Source organism: Sinocyclocheilus rhinocerous, unplaced genomic scaffold (assembly GCF_001515625.1).
Source record: "Sinocyclocheilus rhinocerous isolate Xijiao unplaced genomic scaffold, SAMN03320098_v1.1 scaffold950, whole genome shotgun sequence".
Lineage (NCBI taxonomy): Eukaryota > Metazoa > Chordata > Actinopteri > Cypriniformes > Cyprinidae > Sinocyclocheilus > Sinocyclocheilus rhinocerous.
Window position 1 is genome coordinate 615,528 of NW_015637169.1, and position 17,497 is coordinate 633,024.

The window sequence follows — 17,497 nt, forward strand, 5'->3', positions numbered from 1 at the left end:
AATGTTGTATTTAAAATTAGTTATTTATATTTTAATATTATATTATGCATTTATATTATTTTATAAACACATCTAAATTAACATATTTAAAAAAAATTTTTTTTGCTGAGATTTGATGCAGTGACACAATTTTGCATCGTGATTACGCAATGACGTCACCGCGCAATGACATCGCGCGTCATTTAGCAACTTTTAGCAACAAATCAATCTTCCTTTAGCAACTACCCCTGAAAAGTAGTTGGCAGCACTGGATGAAACTACTCCACACATTCACACAGACACACAGAGCATGCAGACTTATTAGCGACATGCACTGACTGGTTGCTGTAACATTTATTTCTGTTGTGATTAATCCATATTGAGTAAAAATGTCCAGAGCTTATCATCATTATTAATATAAATTTAATCATAATCTCGATATGATATAATTTATCGCCCGACGCTAATTTAGGCTATTTATAGAACTTGCTTGGCGGGCGACTCAAGAGACTCCAGACCATGCGGGCTACCAGGTGCCCACGGGCACCACGTTGGTGACCACTGCTCTAAAGTGATGGAACTATGGCGCCATGTGCTATTTTTAAACCATTTTCATAGGTTTCACGTTATTTTGTCGACTCAGAAAATATGTAGACTAGAAACACTAGAGACCGGAAATGTAAAGCCCTGTTCCAGTCCGACGTAACTTCCGTGTTCAGAAAAAAGTGGATTAGATTGTGTTTTATTAATGCCTACACCTACCCCAACCCTAAACAATAATGCAAAAGTAATTATTGTTGTACAGTGTGATAATAATGACGCTATACTGATGTGCGCATGCCCAGTAGCCACAGCTGTATCCCTTCTAGCCTTAACCACAAATCAGACAGGAGAGTAGATTTACTTCGGTGTGTTTCTCGGTTGAAATAAAATACTTTCTGATGTTTATTCATGTTCATTTCGTGCTTTAAGTACATATGAAATGTGAATGATGTGAATCGGTTCACGTGTTTGAATTGAGGCAATACAGCGATCTGTCACGACACATTAAAGTGAAGTGAAGTGACGTGTAGCCAAGTATGGTGTCCCATACTCAGAATTTGTGCTCTGCATTTAACCCATCCAAGTGCACACACACAGTAGTGAACACGCACACACCTTGAACACACACCTGGAGCAGTGGGCAGCCAAAGCTGCGGTGCCCGGGGAGCAGTTGGGGGTTCGGTGCCTTGCTCAAAGGGTCTCACCTCAGTCGTGGTATTGAAGGTGGAGAGAGTGCTGGATATTCACTCCCCCCACCTACAATCCCTGCCGGATCTGAGACTCGAACCCACGACCTTCGTGTTACAAGTCCGACTCTCTAACCATTAAATAAAAATTTGAAAGCTGAGAGTCCTGAGACCTTGTTTCATACCAGAAGTAACCTGCTCTGTCCTGTCTGTCGGCACGTTGTCAGTTTCCTCTTTGCTCTGCGATGTATTTTTCACTGCGTGAGAACATGAGTGTAGTGTGAGAGTGGCATTGTTTGTCGAGGATAGCAACAGTAACTAAGGAGGGCGGGTCTTTGTGAACGGTCAATTGTCTGTCCACAGTGGTGTGTGGTGGTGTTTTGAAATGAGACGACAATTTTTTTCTTTTCTTTCTTATTTTTCTTTTAAATCAAATGTAAATTCATGTCCCAGTTACATTTTCTTCGCTAAATTAACATTACTTACACTATCAGAAAAAGAAAAAAAAACTATTCAATGTATATTTTTACATTAACAATGTAATTAATATTCTACTTATTAAAGCCACATATGAATCTTATCAAGTTAGTGTTTTTAAGCACTTTACATTTATTCCAAAATAATAACTCAAGGCAGTAACAACTTAAACAATATATTTTACTTGTGAACTTGTGTTCAGCTATTCTTGTAAATTAAATTTTAACTTTTAATGTTAACATTTAACTATTTTTGAATATTTCGGATCATCAGTCAAAGTTCAGTAAATATTGGTCACAGACATGAGATTAAATTGAACCAAGCTGATTACTCACTAAAAACTCCCACAGATCATGTTTTCATGCCATTTTACGTCTTTTGACGTAAAGCGTGACAAAGTATGTGAGTTGTTTACTTACGTTTTTAAATGAGTATTCCCGTTAACATCATTATATTGTTCATTCAGACTGATTTGCGAATGTGGAACATGCACGAAGATGCAGGATTTATCGCATGAACCAATCAAAGCCAATCGTAACGAGTCATATCCATTGATATCGCGATGGGGGCATTGCCTCCTCTCACGTGACTTTCCCCCATTCATTCTCAATTACTCCTCACCAAAATCACTGCATTCTGTAGCGGGTCTGTTAAAACTCAATAGGCTCAGGGGAGGCGAGAAGCATGTGGATTCCCGCTGTAACTTTATCTGCTGGTGTCACTGTTGGACAGTGTTTCTTTACAAAAACAAGTGATTTATACAACTTTTAAAAAGCTAGTTCACCCAAAAATGAAAATTCTGTCATTTATTACTCAACCTCATGTCGTTCCAAACCCGGAAGACCTTCGTTCATCTTCAGAACACAAATTAAGATATTTTTGATGGAATCTGAGAGCTCTCTGACCCTCCCATAGACAGCAATGCAACTGTAATGTTCCCAGGGCCAGAAACGTAGTAAGGACATCGGTAAAATAATCAATGTGACATCAGTGGTTCAGTCATAATTTTACGAAGCTATGAAAATACTTTTTGTGCGCAAAGAAAACAATAATAATTTTTTCAACAATTCTCCCCGAGTTACCGTCTTCCGTCATTTTGGAGAGTACCCCAGAACGTAATCAACGTAATCAGCGTTGTTTACATTCAACATGCACGCGCTTTATCCTGAACGTAAACAACGCCGATTACGTTGATTACGTTCTGGGGTACTCTACAAAATGACGGAAGACGGTAACTCTGGGAGAAGAATTGTTGAATAAATTATGTTATTATTGTTTTCTTTGTGCACAAAAAGTATTCTTGTAGCTTCGTAAAACTACGACTGAACCACTGATGTCACATGGACTATTTTACTGATGTCCTTACTACGTTTCTGGCCCTGGGAACATTACAGTTGCGTTGCTGTCTATGGCAGTGTCAGAAAGCTCTCGGATTTCATCAAAAATATCTTAATTTGTGTTCTGAAGATGAACGAAGGTCTAACGGGTTTGGAATGACATGAGGGCGAGTAATTAATGACAGAATTTTCATTTTTGGGTGAACTAACCCTTTAATGTTATATTTTATAATATTGGTGTTGTTTTATTTTTGCACTACAAATTTCTTTCTCATCCAATATTTTGAGGAGGCACCTCCTCAAAGGAAATGCCCCTGATATACATATACTTTTTTTTTTTGACAATATCAGTAGGTATCCAGGTAATCTGAGCAGGAAGTTCAAGTGACATAAGTAAATTTAATGCCTTTTTTGGAGATTATGCAAATCAGCATCTGAATTTTTCTGTCTTAAGAAGTTACATTGCTGGCCAAGTTCCATATTGATGCTTGCATAAAAAAAAGGAGAGTGTCTAATAAACAGTCTGACCTGGCTGAATGGGTGCTGGAGTTGTGCTGGTGGCAGCAGCTGGTGCAGCTGTGGCTGGGACACCTGATGAGGCTGTCGTGGAGGGGGCAGCGGGGGCAGACACTGGAGCAGGGGCCATGGGTGTGAACAGGAACCGCTGGACTTGGCCATTGGGCATGGCTGCCTGCATGAGCTGCTGACCGGGCCCCGGAATGACCGTCACCCCCTGAGGAATGACCTGCAGCTGGCCTGTGGTCTGACCTTGCCCCTGGATCACAACCGTCAAGCCCTGGTTTCCTCCCTGAAGAGCGAAAGAGTGAGTTTATTTAAATATTAACTGTAACCAATAACCTGGGTTAGGTAAGTCATTGGAATAGAGTGCTACAAGGATGATGTATGCCAAAACCAGAAAGCAAGTTTGCCGGTTCTATTGTCCTAAAGGAAATTTCCCCCCCCCCCCATAAATGCTTGCAATAATGGCTGTGGTTAACACAAGCTCAAAATATTTTCATGTTTTATTTTACAAAATAAAATGCATCAGCAATACCATGTATAGCCAACATTTAGCTTAATTCTGCCGGGCTTCAGAACTCATAATAGTTGTTCATTTGTGAAGAATGATGAAAAAAAAAAAAAAGTAAGAATCAAACTTTTGTTGGTCACAGAGCTTATTTTCTGCAATAATCCAAAAGCCAGTGGGTTTTTGTAAAGGGAACCAGGGTGATACTAATTTACTAACATACTAGCATGTGCACAGTTGAAGCGGGCACAATAAAAACATTAAAACAAGCTGATTTAAAACTAGTACACACCTGAGCCCCCTGGGTGAGCTGTGTGAGCTGGGCCAGGGTGAGTTTGACCTGACCCTGCTGTGGACGGGGAGAAGACAGCATCTGTGGTGTCTGGGCTGGGTTTGGTGTGGAGAGGCGAGGAGGAGTGCCCACCGCCTGAACGCCTGAGCTCGTCTGCACTGTCTGTTGCACTTGACCTGTGTGATACAAATCACATTTACACTCTAAAAATGTGGTATATTCAACAGAATTAGCCATTATGCAGTCAAATATGTTTTTGTATAATCAAATCAAGTCACATTTATTCATATAGCGCTTTTACAATACATATCGTTTCAGTAATAAACAGAAAAATAACAGTTTAAATCTTGTAAAACCCATTAATTATGATACAAATTTCAATTTCAGATGTCATTATTCAGCTCAATAACTAACAGTTGCAAAGTTGATCAATTATGAAACAACATCAATTTCAGCTATAAAGCAGCTCTACAGAAGACAACAGTGTCATTATTCAGCTGAATTTATTTCAATGGTTCAGTTCAGTAACTGTGAATGCTGCAAAGTTAATCAATTATGAAACTAGATCAATTCGGCTATAAGCAGCTTTGCAGAAAGCAATCATTATTTAGTTTCAGCTGAAGACAGTTCAATGCTGATTTAATTCAATAATAGTGTTGACGCTGCAAAGTTAGTGTCATTATGCAGCTCAATTCAATTCATATTTTGTTCTTATTATGGCAGCACAGATAAATCAATAATATTACTGAACGTTAATTTTATCTTTTAAAATAATGACCACTAATTGAATGGGATTCTCTCATTTCCCGTCTCTATTACACTACTGAATAAACATACAAATAGTGTAATTAATTAAATTTAAAAATGAACCATTTGACTTCCAGGATGAAACCTGGTTGAGAATACCTTGCTGGACCATCAGGGGTGTGCGAATGATAGTCTTGCCCAGGGTGGTGGTCTGCTGCAGAGGAGAGCGTATGACAGTCATCCCTGGTCGGAGAGCGGTTCCAGTTGTAATAACCTGAGCAAAAATCATTACATAAAACGTTATTGCAAGAACAAAAGAAGCTGAGTTTACCAGAATGGATCATTTTACTGAGAGCTCATGCCTGCTGCGTTGAGGTGGTTGTGTTGGGTCTGATGTTGATGGTGGCCGTACGGGGCTGGAATGCAGGGAAGGACTGAGCGGTGCCCGCTGTGCTTGATGGAATGATGCCCACCACCTTCTGCTGTACCTGCACCAAACCTGCCGAGATGATGAGCAGAGTTAGTTTTCTCCAAGAATACTGCATTACACGGATACATATCTGGTCAAAAGTTTGGAGTTGGTAAGATTTTTTTGACGTTTTTGAAACGAGTCTCTTTCGTTCACCAAGGCTGCATTTATTTGATCAAAAATACAGTCATTTCATGAAAGTTTAAGTTTAAAAGACGTTTACCATTTTAATCTATTGTAAAATGTCATTTATTCCTGTGGTGGCAATTACTCATTACTCCAGTCTTCAGTGCCACACGATGCTTCAGATATCAAAAGAAAAAATCTTACTGACTCCAAACATTTAAAAGGTATTTTTATCAGAAACAGAGTTGAAAAATGGTAAAGAGGGAAACAGAACACCAAAATATTTCAGCATGAAAAAAACGAAGTAATCCGTTGTATTCAACAATGATAATCAACTGAATTAAATCCAAAATAGTAAAGCCGTAAAACAGACGCAAAGCTTGTACCAAAATTTAGAGGATGTTCACAATGACAGCAATTAAACAATGTTTCCTTGAACCGCCACCTCTCATTAAAATTGAATGACTTTCGATTGCTCCATTGCAGCAAACCGATGCCAGTCTGAACACCCTTGTAGACAACTAACAGGCTGTATATTAACTGACCCAAGCTCACGACATGTTGTTCATTAGGGGTGCTCCGATCCGGATTTTTGAGGCTGATCACCGATCACAGAAAGCAGTATCTGCCGATACAATCACCGATATCAATCTTTTTAAAGCCTTCTTTATGTAGAATTATTTATAGTGATGATCCAATCAAGATTTGTAGACATTAATTCAGGGCCTGAATTTCATTTTTGAAAATGAATTCCCCTTTTAGGTGACTCTTGTGAGAGGGGATTTTTTAATTTGAGAGGTGGGGGGGGTTGCACAATAGCTTTCACACAGCACAAGCCTGATTTCATGAGCTGTATGTGAGACTGCCTTTTACACCAGATTCACACATACTCCATTTGCAGTGTATATGCACTCACGTTGTTTACTTTCACGGTGCAGAAGCAGCACGGACTCTCATTGTGCTTTCACACAGGAGTCTGCTCCTGATCTGTGGCTGTTTACTACAAACACAACATTTATCCATTATTTTGATTTCAAATAGGGTTGGACAATAATTCAATATCAATATGTATCGCGATATAATTTTTTTCAATAACGGTGATATGATTTTTAAACACATTTCCGATATTTCGATATACATTACCAGTGTTTCCCATACATTGATTTATTTTATCAATTTTGGCCATATCGTCCAGCCCTAATTTCAAATCCAAACATCGTTACTGAGAATGCTTTTTCAGCATTGTGATTCTTTTTTTTTTTTTTTACACAGTACAGTAATACAATCTTTCATAGATGTGTTTAAATGCAGTAAATATAAGAGACACATTATTCAATGCTTTTTACTTTTGCATTTACTTCTAGATTTATATATTAAGTTGCTCAAGCAAGTGGCAAAACATGTTAACTACTTTTATTACATCATCACAAACATTCTAAATGAAAACTTACCATTGACAGAAACAGTCAGCTCTACTGCCTTTTCTTTTGCATTTAAATCTTTATTACAAGCAATCCAGCGGTTCATAAAGAACTTTTTTTCCTACCTCCAACAGTGCCATGTATTATTGCCTTGTTTATCTAAAAATGCTCTTTTCCTTTAAACCTAGCCAAAAAGCCATAGCCTATGTGTTGACTGTGAAACACAGTAGACTATAATTTTATGCATTTATTGTGTTATTACTACATTTTCTGTGTCAATCCATGTTCATATTTACTGCTAACAATGCGCTGTCCCTTAATTCAGCGCTTGCAGCGGAAACGATCTCTGCACTGCTGCAGATGCACCGCAACCGTGTGCAGGGTGAACGATTTAATCCGTTAACTTGAGCGCGGAAAAAATACGCACCACATACACACCGCAAACGGAGTAATGTGAACCTGCAAATGGAGTAATGTGAACCTGGCATTATGTGTGTGCGCTGCGAGTGTGCATGAGCGCATGGTCTCCAGGAGAGCGCGCGAGCGCTGAATGGTTAAACACTGGCAAGAATTAAAAAGAAATGCAATTTATAAACTTTAGTGACGATGCGACATTGCCTCGATTGTGCAAGTGACAATTCCTGTGTCAACTGTGCAGCTCGCTTATAGACAGACGCCATGTGGTGATTTGAAGCCATTTGCACATTTTGAGAGAGAAAGAGAGATCGCGCGGTGATTCACTCACGCTGTTTGTGAAATTATGTCTCACAGAAAGTTTTCACATTTCTTTATAGGTTATTTAATGAAGAAATATGAATTGTACCTCACCTTCAGCATTATAATTATTTCACCCGCGCCAGAGACTGAGACGGTGCCGCTGCATGTCATGCCAAACCTCTGACGGCAGCGTCATCAGCTTGAGATCGTTTTTTTGGGATCGGCCTTTATAGAGACCGCCGATCAAACATCCCAAAGCGATTATCGGCCGATAGAGATCGGTAGCCGATCAATCGGAGCACCCCTATTGTTCATTATTAGAAACAAAGTAAAAAATATGCTTTTTACGAATACTGAGCCGATATTTTGCCTCTCTGCGTGCAGGCAGGCCTAACTAAAAAAAAAACACATGCCAATGATGTTGGAGGCCTGCTGTACCTCCTTGAGTGGTTGGCACGTTCACTGTGACTATCTTGCTGTTGGCTGGAACAGGCAGTTTAGCGGCGATGACGCTGCCGGCCATCGATCCCGCAGCAGCAGCGATGTGGAACGTTTGCCCAGATGTGGTGGCGCTACTCGCCGCCACAGTCACAACCGAACTGGTAGAGACTGCAAGACACAGGTCTGATCACCACCCTAACACATACATCTCAATCAGGAAATACAGCATCGGTTGCATCCAAGTGCGCCACGGACAACGAAACGATGTCAAGCACTAAAACACCACCACAAACAAGCTTACCAGAAAAAAACAAAAAACAAAACAAAAAAAAAACTGGACGGCCAAAAAATAAATACAAATCAAGCAAATTTCCAACCATATACACAGACATGCAAAAAAACAACAACATCTAAAATAACAGTCATCAAGCTACATTATAACCCATGCCTTCTCATATCACTGTAAAGACTGACCTGTGTTGCCTTGTTGGCCCTGCTTGACCCAGGAAGCAAAGGACTGCTGGAAGTTCTTGTTTTGCTGGAATGTCACCGGAGAGCCCAACTTGGTGGTCATTACCACTTTTGGTGCTGAAGTTACCTGACCGCTAATAGAGCCCACCACCACCTTTTGAGTAGTGGTCCCAGGGGTTGTAGGAGTGCTGGTCAAGGTGGATGTGTTGCTGGTGCTGCTAGGTTTCTGCTGTTCCAGCCGTTTCTGCAATACAGTCATTGAACCGTTCAACTTCACAGTGTAAGCAAAGATACAAGGCAATAAAAGAAAAGCACAAGATAAAGTCAGCCATGGGTGAGTATTTTGGTTAAAATTAAGATTATTAAATTATGAGAACACACCCAACCAAACTAAGAGTAAAATGATAATTAAAAGTAAAAAAAAATCAAAAGGCCCATTGGGAAGAACACCCATTTCTTTCAATATTGTGCCCCTGGTTAATAAAAAGGGGCGCCCCAGGTGGGCACATGTCTACATTCCCACCTGCTGGGCTGCCAATCTCTGCTGCTTTAGCTGAGCTTCCAATTGGGCCTTGACCTCCTCTGCTTTCTTCTGCACACTAACCTTAGTTGGGTCAGCTGCTTGCGACTTTTCCCTCTCAACCCTGTGAAGTCAGAAAGTTTCAAAATCTTTAAAAGAATACGAATGAACAAATAAAATATGATAAACTGGGACATGTTGATCGTTGGGAAACATACAAATTGGAAAATTAGTACATGAACACAGGAAATACCATCCTAAATTATTGCTATCATTAAAACGTATGAGCTAATACATGCAAGTATTAATGTCTTATCTACAACCTTTCTTCGTCCAAGATCTTTCACACTAGAGAAAGCTTTGATGGAACGTTTTACAAATGAGTAAGGAATCAGTAAGTTGGGTTTTAGTGTGTACATTCACAGAAAAAGAGGGAATTCCCACCTTTCAGTAAAGGCTCGAATCTCCCAGAGTTCCAGGTCTTCCTCAGCCACCCAGGTTTCGATCACAACAGGCCCAGTCTGCTTAGCTGGTTCTGGCTTCTTTGGTCTCAGAGCGCTTGAACGCAGGCCTTTCCTTTGAGGTGTGGGAGTTTCTGCTCAAAGGAATGATGGACAGATCAAATATCAGCAGTGATTCTGGTCAATCAAACCTTGCATGATAGAAAACTGTACACATCTTAAAAACAAAGCAAGGACTCTCTGAGTCACAGTTACCTTTGGGAGTCTCAGGCACCCCAAGGGGACAAATGATCTTCCTGATGCAATACTCAGAACGAATGCCGTAAGGACCAACATCTCTCCGCTTGATGATCTCAGTGGTGGTGATATCAGTGTCAGATGTCTCTGTTAAGTTACACAAATAAGGTTGAGTGCTGAATTCCAAATGATAAAGCGAAACGTGATGAGCAGTTAAGCGCCAACCTGTTCGTGTTGTTCCTACTGTGGGTGAGGGTTTCACAGACATATCATCCCATCTGAGACAGGCCCAAAGTAGCCGTAGCATTAGGCTCACTCCAGCCAAAGACCTCACTGTCTGGAGTCGATATCTGTATGAAAGAACCTCCAGCTCATTAGCATTACAAAAAAGGTTTAAAAGAACTAGGTATTCATGCTGGCCAATCTTGTAGGCCAATTTGGTCTTTTGATGACTATTATTGTTCTTAAAAATGTTTAAAAAAAGGGAAGCTAGCATGAATATTTTTGACAACACCAGTAATTGGGATCAAGGACAAAAAAATACAGGAAAGAGCTACAAAAACCCTTAAAGGGGTCATATGATGCGATTTCATTTTTTCCTTTCTCTTTAGAGTGTTACAAGCTCTTGGTGCATAAAGAAGATCTGTAAAGTTGCAAAGACTAAAGTCTCAAATCCAAAGAGATATTCTTTATAAAAGTTAAGAGTTAGCCACACCTACCTAAAACGGCTCGTAGTATGTGGAAAATAATGTGTTTTTTTAACTTTAAACCGCATAAACACATTTCATACACCAAATACACAAAATAATGTTCTTTTTAGCAGCATCATATGACCCCTTTAAGGAAACTAAAATATGTTAAACCATATTACTACAATCTCTGAACAAAAAGTGAGTGGTTCTTCAAGCTAAATCTGCCACCAAAAGTGCTAGACGTTGCCAAGGCGTTTGTAATAAAATTGCCAAAATGGTTTTTGATGCATTGCTAGATGGATGCTAGGATGTTCTCGATGGATGCTAGGGCATTGGTAGGCGGCTACCTACTGGTCCAAGTCAAAAGTGCCTACCCTCTATGATATTCTGGTTTTAAGGTATGGGTCAGGACAAGTCTACAATCTTCATCAGTTTAATTATACACCAGGCAAAATTGTAAGTTTGATTGCCTAGAAAGGTGATGGCAGGCATACGTTTAGCAAGCCACAAAGTTTTGAATCAATGTTTTTGCATGTAGAACAAACTATTAATACTTAAATGTAGGGCTTGTTCAAATTCCTAAGCTAGTAGTGTCCAACCCTGATCCTAGCGGGCCAATTTCCAGTAGAGTTTAGCTCCAACACACCTGCCTAAAAGACTCTAGTGACCCTAAAGACCTTGATTAGCTGGTTCAGGTGTGTTTGACTATGAATAGAGCTAAATTTTGATGAAAGGTGGCCCTCCAGGAACAGGAATGGACATTCCAATGCTCTGACCCCAAGTATAAGCTATAAAAATATTGATACTTGCTTTAGCAATTATTTCAGGTTTTCAGAAATACAACGTCCAAAAGGAAGACAAAAATCAGGAAAGAAAGAGAAGATGCAAACCTCCATGTGATCCCAAATGTCGGTCGTGGAGATGGGTAGGGCCAGATGTCTAGGGCTGGCTTGGCGTTATAATTAAAGATAGGAACTTCGCGGATGCCACCACGCTTTGCGAGTTTCTTCAGTTCGTCATTGGGAAGTACGAAGATACTCTTCTTGCTACTCTTGGTCACAAACTTGCGGTACGAGGGCAAGGCCGTTCCGGACCTTGCTTTCTTGGTGCGAGAGAACTTTAACAGTTGTACCCTGTCCCTGGTGGAATATTCTTGACTCACTGTCATAGATTTTACAGTGGAACCACTAGGACTCGACATGGTGTCAGTCAGTGTTTTCGTGACAGTGGTCTTGCACTCTTTTGTTAGAGTGGCTTCCTGGTCCGATGAGTTCAAAACCTTGGTAACAGTAGTGGTAGTGGAGAGTGTCGAGACAGAGCTGGTAGACTCCACCTTAGAATCTGCTGGTGCGGATGTACTGATCCCGTTATTGGAAGCAAGGCTGTCACGTGAGGTCAACACCATGCGGGACTCTGTGGTTGTAGTTGTGGTGACTTGAGTAATGACAGTCGTAGTCTCGCTAACGCTGCTGCTGTTTTCAGTGAGGTCACTACTCAAGCTGGACTCTTCCGCTGAAGGGACGGGTGAAGGAACAGGAGGCTTTGCCTCCTCAACTTGCATCGGCTCCACCTTTGAGCTTTGACTAGGCACCTCGGATTTTGTGTTTGGCTCGGAAGCTACAGAAGATGGTTCGGGTACGGAGGAACTAACCGAGGAGTCTACAGATCCTTCGATGTTGTTTTCCAACTTGGCCACTTTCTCAGGTGGTGGATAATCTGGGTCAAGTTTGGTAACTCCTTTCTCCTCATCCAAATTCTCCTGAGGAAGCGCGCTATTAGTCCATTCTTTAAGACACTCTTGATTGGCATCACCATTCATTAGTGACTTCACTGTTTCCTTTGGTGATATTGCTTTAATCTCCTCCCCAACGGTATTGGTTAGATCCTTTGTGTTAACATTATCAGTCAAGTTCTTACATTCTGTGTCAACAAGACCATCCTTTCCATTTACTTGCACAGGCACTGTTCTCTTTACGTCTAGATCATTTTCATTGTTTTCAATAATTTCCTTTCTCTCAGAGTCTTCGGGTGGACATGTAGTTTCTGTAACTGTTTTGTCAGGTTTAACGTTCAAGCTTTGATCCAGACTTTGAGAGTTTCCATTAAGTTCAGACATTGCTACCCTATTGCCAGTTTTGGGTTCTGGCTCAGGCAACTTCTGCTGATGTTCTTTAGGGGCTACATCACACGAGTCATTTAATCTGACGTCCAGGATGTTCTTCTGTCCTGAAGTGTTTGACTTCGCCTGTTCGTCCTCTTGGTTAAATTCAAGCTTTTTGACCACACTGTCTTTTTCTTGGATCGCTAGACATGCTACCCCCTCGGCCTGTCTAGACTTTGGAGTTTCAGAGATAGTTCCTTCAATCTTGACCTTTTGGTCTTCAGCAGCAATGGTTGTCTCCTTGTTTTCCATTACCTTTTCAGTCAAGGGTTTAGAACTGGTGGTCTGCTTGAGTTTCTCAAGCCTCTGCTTCTCTTCTATGGTGAACTGTTTGACCCGTCTCTCCAAAAGGCCATCAAGTTTTGATGCCTTCCTTTTCTTGTATGCAGTGCGTAGCAAGAAGCCTTCGCTGACATTCACAACATCATGCCAGAAGGATTGCTGGGGCTGATTCAGAGCACTATCCTTCGTCACCTCACTATCTGAAGGCTCCCCTTTCAAAGGACAGTCATCGGATGAGGCATTTGTGATGTTAGCTGCAAATACGAAAAACAGAGACGTTAGCAACTACGTTCAGTGTTTCCCAAGCATTAAGTAGAGTGTGGTGGCCCATCACAGTTTCATAATAAACCAAAAATATATTTAAATGTCTCATTCTAACATGAAAGGTCTTTAAATTTGTGTTTTGTGCCATTGCTTTGGCAAAGTATATCAAAAAAAAAATAAATAAAACACTAAACCGAAAGCACAATATGGCTTAATCCCTTCAGCAAGTCTGTTTTCTCTGCACTTTTCAAAGCAAAGCACGCACTTTGATTATGCGATCAGCTTGTGATCAGGAGTTTTCCATGTCTCAAAAAGCCTCAGCTCACAGTGAATGCAGTGAACTCCATTTCTGCATGTGCTGTGAGTTTAGCGTGCATTTGGGAACTGCCACCAGCTATGCTTTATTTTCACATTCACATAATTTTCAACATTTTAATGGGCAGATGATTAAAATGTTTTACTAGATTTGTAATGAGACGTGTTTGTAAACCTGTTTCATTGAAGCTCCATCAAAAAAAAAGCTCAACTGCAGTTTGTCAAAATAAAAGCTTAAATTTCAGTATGTAATATTGACAGCTAGCGGTTTAAATGGGTACTGCAGTTCAAATTCAAAATATCTCTTTCAAGTGTAGAAATTAGGACAAAAGTATTGTAATTTCCCTACTGTAATGTAAAGCAAAATAATACACCTATGAAATATTTTCATTTATTTTACAATGCAATTGTTTTACAATTTATGGCTATTACTGTCATAGGAATAATAATAATATAAAATTATAATTATCATTATTATTATATTCTAATTGTTTGGCTTCCTAAAACACCAGTGTGAATGTCATTTAGACTGAGACACTATATCACAACTAAAAAGAGGGTATCATTTCTGATAAACTTCTGTTCTTGGTACAGGAAAAAGGACAATGAAAATTAAACTTTGCAAATACCTGCTTCATCATTTGCAGAGTTAGGTGAGCTGGTGTCCATTTCTTCCACAGACTCATTTTTCTCATCACACATTTTTTCAAACGTTTCAATCTCTTTTTCTTCATTTTGTTCTTCATCTTTTAACACATGATCTTTCTCCACAGATAGCTTTTCTTCAGAAGAATCCAGTGACGTGTCCTGGATGTCATCTTTTTCAGGCACATTTTGAGACAAATTTTCATCTGTTTTAACCAAAGGTTTTGGTGTTTCTGGGAGAACTGCCTTATTGTCCATTCCAGTTTTAGCTGCTAAAAAATATTTTTTATTAGAGAATTTCTGCCAATAGAAGACTTCTCTGTGTCCCAGATCACATTTTTTAGTATTATAAATGAGCAAACAACATACCCTCAAGTGCTTTCCGGTAATTGACATTGGTGTTTCCAGGTAGCTTTGGGACAAAGCGATGGACGTGCGTCTTGCTCACCCAGCTCCAGCCTCCATACCCAGTTACTCTGTACTCCTCACCCTTCTGCTTCCACACCTATGGATGATGTTTAAACAGTTACTGAAAGCCTACAGCATGAAGGCTGAAGCTGGTGCGATTTCCTAAAATGTTCAAATGAAACACTCAGCTGCCAAGTGTTCAGACATACCTGGTGTTTGATGGGGAAAGTGTACTTCACCCATGTGGCCTGCTGCATAGTCTCTTCATCTTCTAGTTTCTTCTCTCTCTTTTTCACCTTCTCCTTCTCTTCCCGCTCCACAGAGGTCATGCGATGAAGCCTGCGGAAAGATGAAGCACAAAAAAAGAAAGCTAACCAAAACTGGGACATAAAGGTGACTCACTGTACATTTTCGTAAAGCCCCCAGCACAGAATTTGTTCAAGTACACACAAGGATGTTTTCGTGTTTAGAAGCAACAATGAGCAGAAAGATAGTACTGGATTAATGTATTGTTACCCAAACATGCAAATAAGCATTTAACTTCCCTGACAATAAACTGCACATGACAATTATATCAGCTTGACAAAGCCAACATACTGCTATTATAAAAATGTGGCTGTGGGTTTCTTTTTTTTTTTTTTTTAACAAAATCCCTAAGCTCTTTCTGACTGCAAATCCTTCTAAAGCTTTCAAGCTACATCCACCAAACACAGCCCAGACATGACTTGGGTTATTATGACTTTCTTACTGATCTGACATTTTTTCCTTAGCAGAATATCAAACAAGGCCAAGATCCCACAGACTTGTAGTGAAAACCCCTAACTATAATAACTCATAAAACTTGCAATCCACCAAACTCGGCACAATCCTTAGCCTATTCTGATTTATTCAGCTTTATTTTTTATCTAGCTTTAGATCTAAAAAAAATCCCAGAGACATACACTGAATTCTCTTGACCACGCTCAGATGATTTCAAACTCAGTTTAAATTTAAATCACATACACACTTTAAACTGCTCATCTATATACAGGTACATCTCAAAAAATTAGAATATCATGAAAAAGGTCAATATTTTTTGTCACTCATTTCAGAAAGTGAAACCCATATATTATATAGATTCATTACACAGTGTGAAATATTTCTACAGCACACTGTGAACAACCAGCTTCTTTAGCAATGAGCTTTTGTGGCTTACCCTCCTTGTGGAGGGTGTCAATGACTGTCTTCTGGACATCTGTCCACAGGCAAACACACTCTCACTTACTATTAGGGATATGCCGGTATCAAATTTTCATGCTGCGATTAATTGCTAATGCTTTTATCACGGGATAGGGTATTATCACGATATTGAAATTTAGTTACAAAAAAAGTGTTGTCATAATACGGTATAACAGGTTTAATAACTTTTTCTTATAACAAAAATAACTGAACATTTAAATACAATAAAGCAATACACAAATGTATCAAGTTAAAAATTTTACACAGATTAAATTTAAGTGCAAAAAAGGGCACCGTTGGTTTGTATGAACTTCAAATATAATTTACGCTTTTTTCCCCACTTTTTTATATTTATACTAACCATTTTATACTATTAGAGAACTTGTAATGGCTCCTTTTATAAGAAACTTTCAAATCTACTGACTGCTAGCTATATTTTTTATATTTTCTATCCAACAGGCAACAGATAATGTAAGCTTCACTGTCTTCACTCCCACTGGTAGTCATCATATTGCATTTGCATACATTTATACTCCATTAAACTTCATTGCATGGCTTTTTTCGAAGCATCAAAAGATTGCGGATGGCTGTTTTAATATCCGCATTTATTTAAACTGACCTTGTGTGACCCAGAGAATCCTTCCACATAGGGAGCATGACCACTGGTTTGATTGCACACTCCAGAATGGCCAACGCTAAAGCAAACTCTCTCGCCTTGCTGCACATCTGGACAGCCTTTATCCAGTTTGACCTACAGCAATGGAAAGGTTACATGATGACACGGTTAAATGCTGTTTCCAGAAACCGTTACACATTTCAAATAAATACAAGTCCTACTGGCACTTGTGAGACTTTTACCTGTGTGACGCCCAGTTGGGATGCAAGAACGGAGCAGGGACATTGTTCTCCAGCTGGATGATGGTTAGTCTCAGCGTGGACACAGTCAGGGCTTTGGAGCCGTACAGCGATCCGTTCCACTTGAACTCACCAGCAGGGGTCATGCAGAACTTGTGGGAGAGGTGTCTGCGTTTGTCGTGATCCTCACGGTGTTGGTGCTTATTCAGCGCAAGTGTGTTAGTGCTGTACTGGTTGTGGTAGACACGAAATTTGCCCTCTTGGCCCAGTTTGAAAAAGCCACTGTTCTTGTTTGAGTCTCTCTTAAAGGAGCCGAAGGATGATAGTGGAGGAGTCTGAAATAAAATTCACATTATTTACAAATACAAGCATAATTTTACAGTGTAATATATTTCAAAGCACCTTTGTAACTTTTTATGCTAAAGACCTCTGGTACCTATTGATTAATATGAACAACAGTAATATTAATTCATGCCTTAATAAACACCATGTGTTTACCCTCCATAGACAGCAGTGCAACTGACACGTTCAAGACCCAGAAAGGTAGTAAAAACATTGTTAAAATAATCCATGTGACATCAGTGGTTCAACCGTAATTTTATGAAGCTACGAGAACTGGTACTGTCTTGAACGCGTGTTGAGGTCTGACACAGAAGAGAAGAAATTGTTGAATAAAGTTGTTATTTTTGTTTTCTTTGAGCACAAA

The 17,497-nt window shown here is 39.7% G+C and overlaps 1 protein-coding gene across 1 annotated transcript in view; it reads right to left on the reverse strand.

The window, feature by feature from the left end:
• Window positions 1-17,497, reverse strand: part of LOC107748807 (nucleosome-remodeling factor subunit BPTF-like) — a 47,776-nt gene that overhangs the window by 14,875 nt on the left and 15,404 nt on the right. The window contains exons 8-23 of the mRNA XM_016563767.1: window positions 16,795-17,126; window positions 16,556-16,687; window positions 14,928-15,057; window positions 14,680-14,815; window positions 14,295-14,582; window positions 11,534-13,340; window positions 10,177-10,301; window positions 9,970-10,098; window positions 9,698-9,848; window positions 9,257-9,377; window positions 8,737-8,977; window positions 8,260-8,430; window positions 5,451-5,587; window positions 5,248-5,362; window positions 4,342-4,517; window positions 3,551-3,830 (exon numbers count right to left, since the gene is read on the reverse strand). Coding sequence (XP_016419253.1) covers window positions 3,551-3,830; window positions 4,342-4,517; window positions 5,248-5,362; window positions 5,451-5,587; window positions 8,260-8,430; window positions 8,737-8,977; window positions 9,257-9,377; window positions 9,698-9,848; window positions 9,970-10,098; window positions 10,177-10,301; window positions 11,534-13,340; window positions 14,295-14,582; window positions 14,680-14,815; window positions 14,928-15,057; window positions 16,556-16,687; window positions 16,795-17,126 — 4,471 coding nt within the window. The remainder of the gene's footprint in view (window positions 1-3,550; window positions 3,831-4,341; window positions 4,518-5,247; window positions 5,363-5,450; window positions 5,588-8,259; window positions 8,431-8,736; window positions 8,978-9,256; window positions 9,378-9,697; window positions 9,849-9,969; window positions 10,099-10,176; window positions 10,302-11,533; window positions 13,341-14,294; window positions 14,583-14,679; window positions 14,816-14,927; window positions 15,058-16,555; window positions 16,688-16,794; window positions 17,127-17,497) is intronic.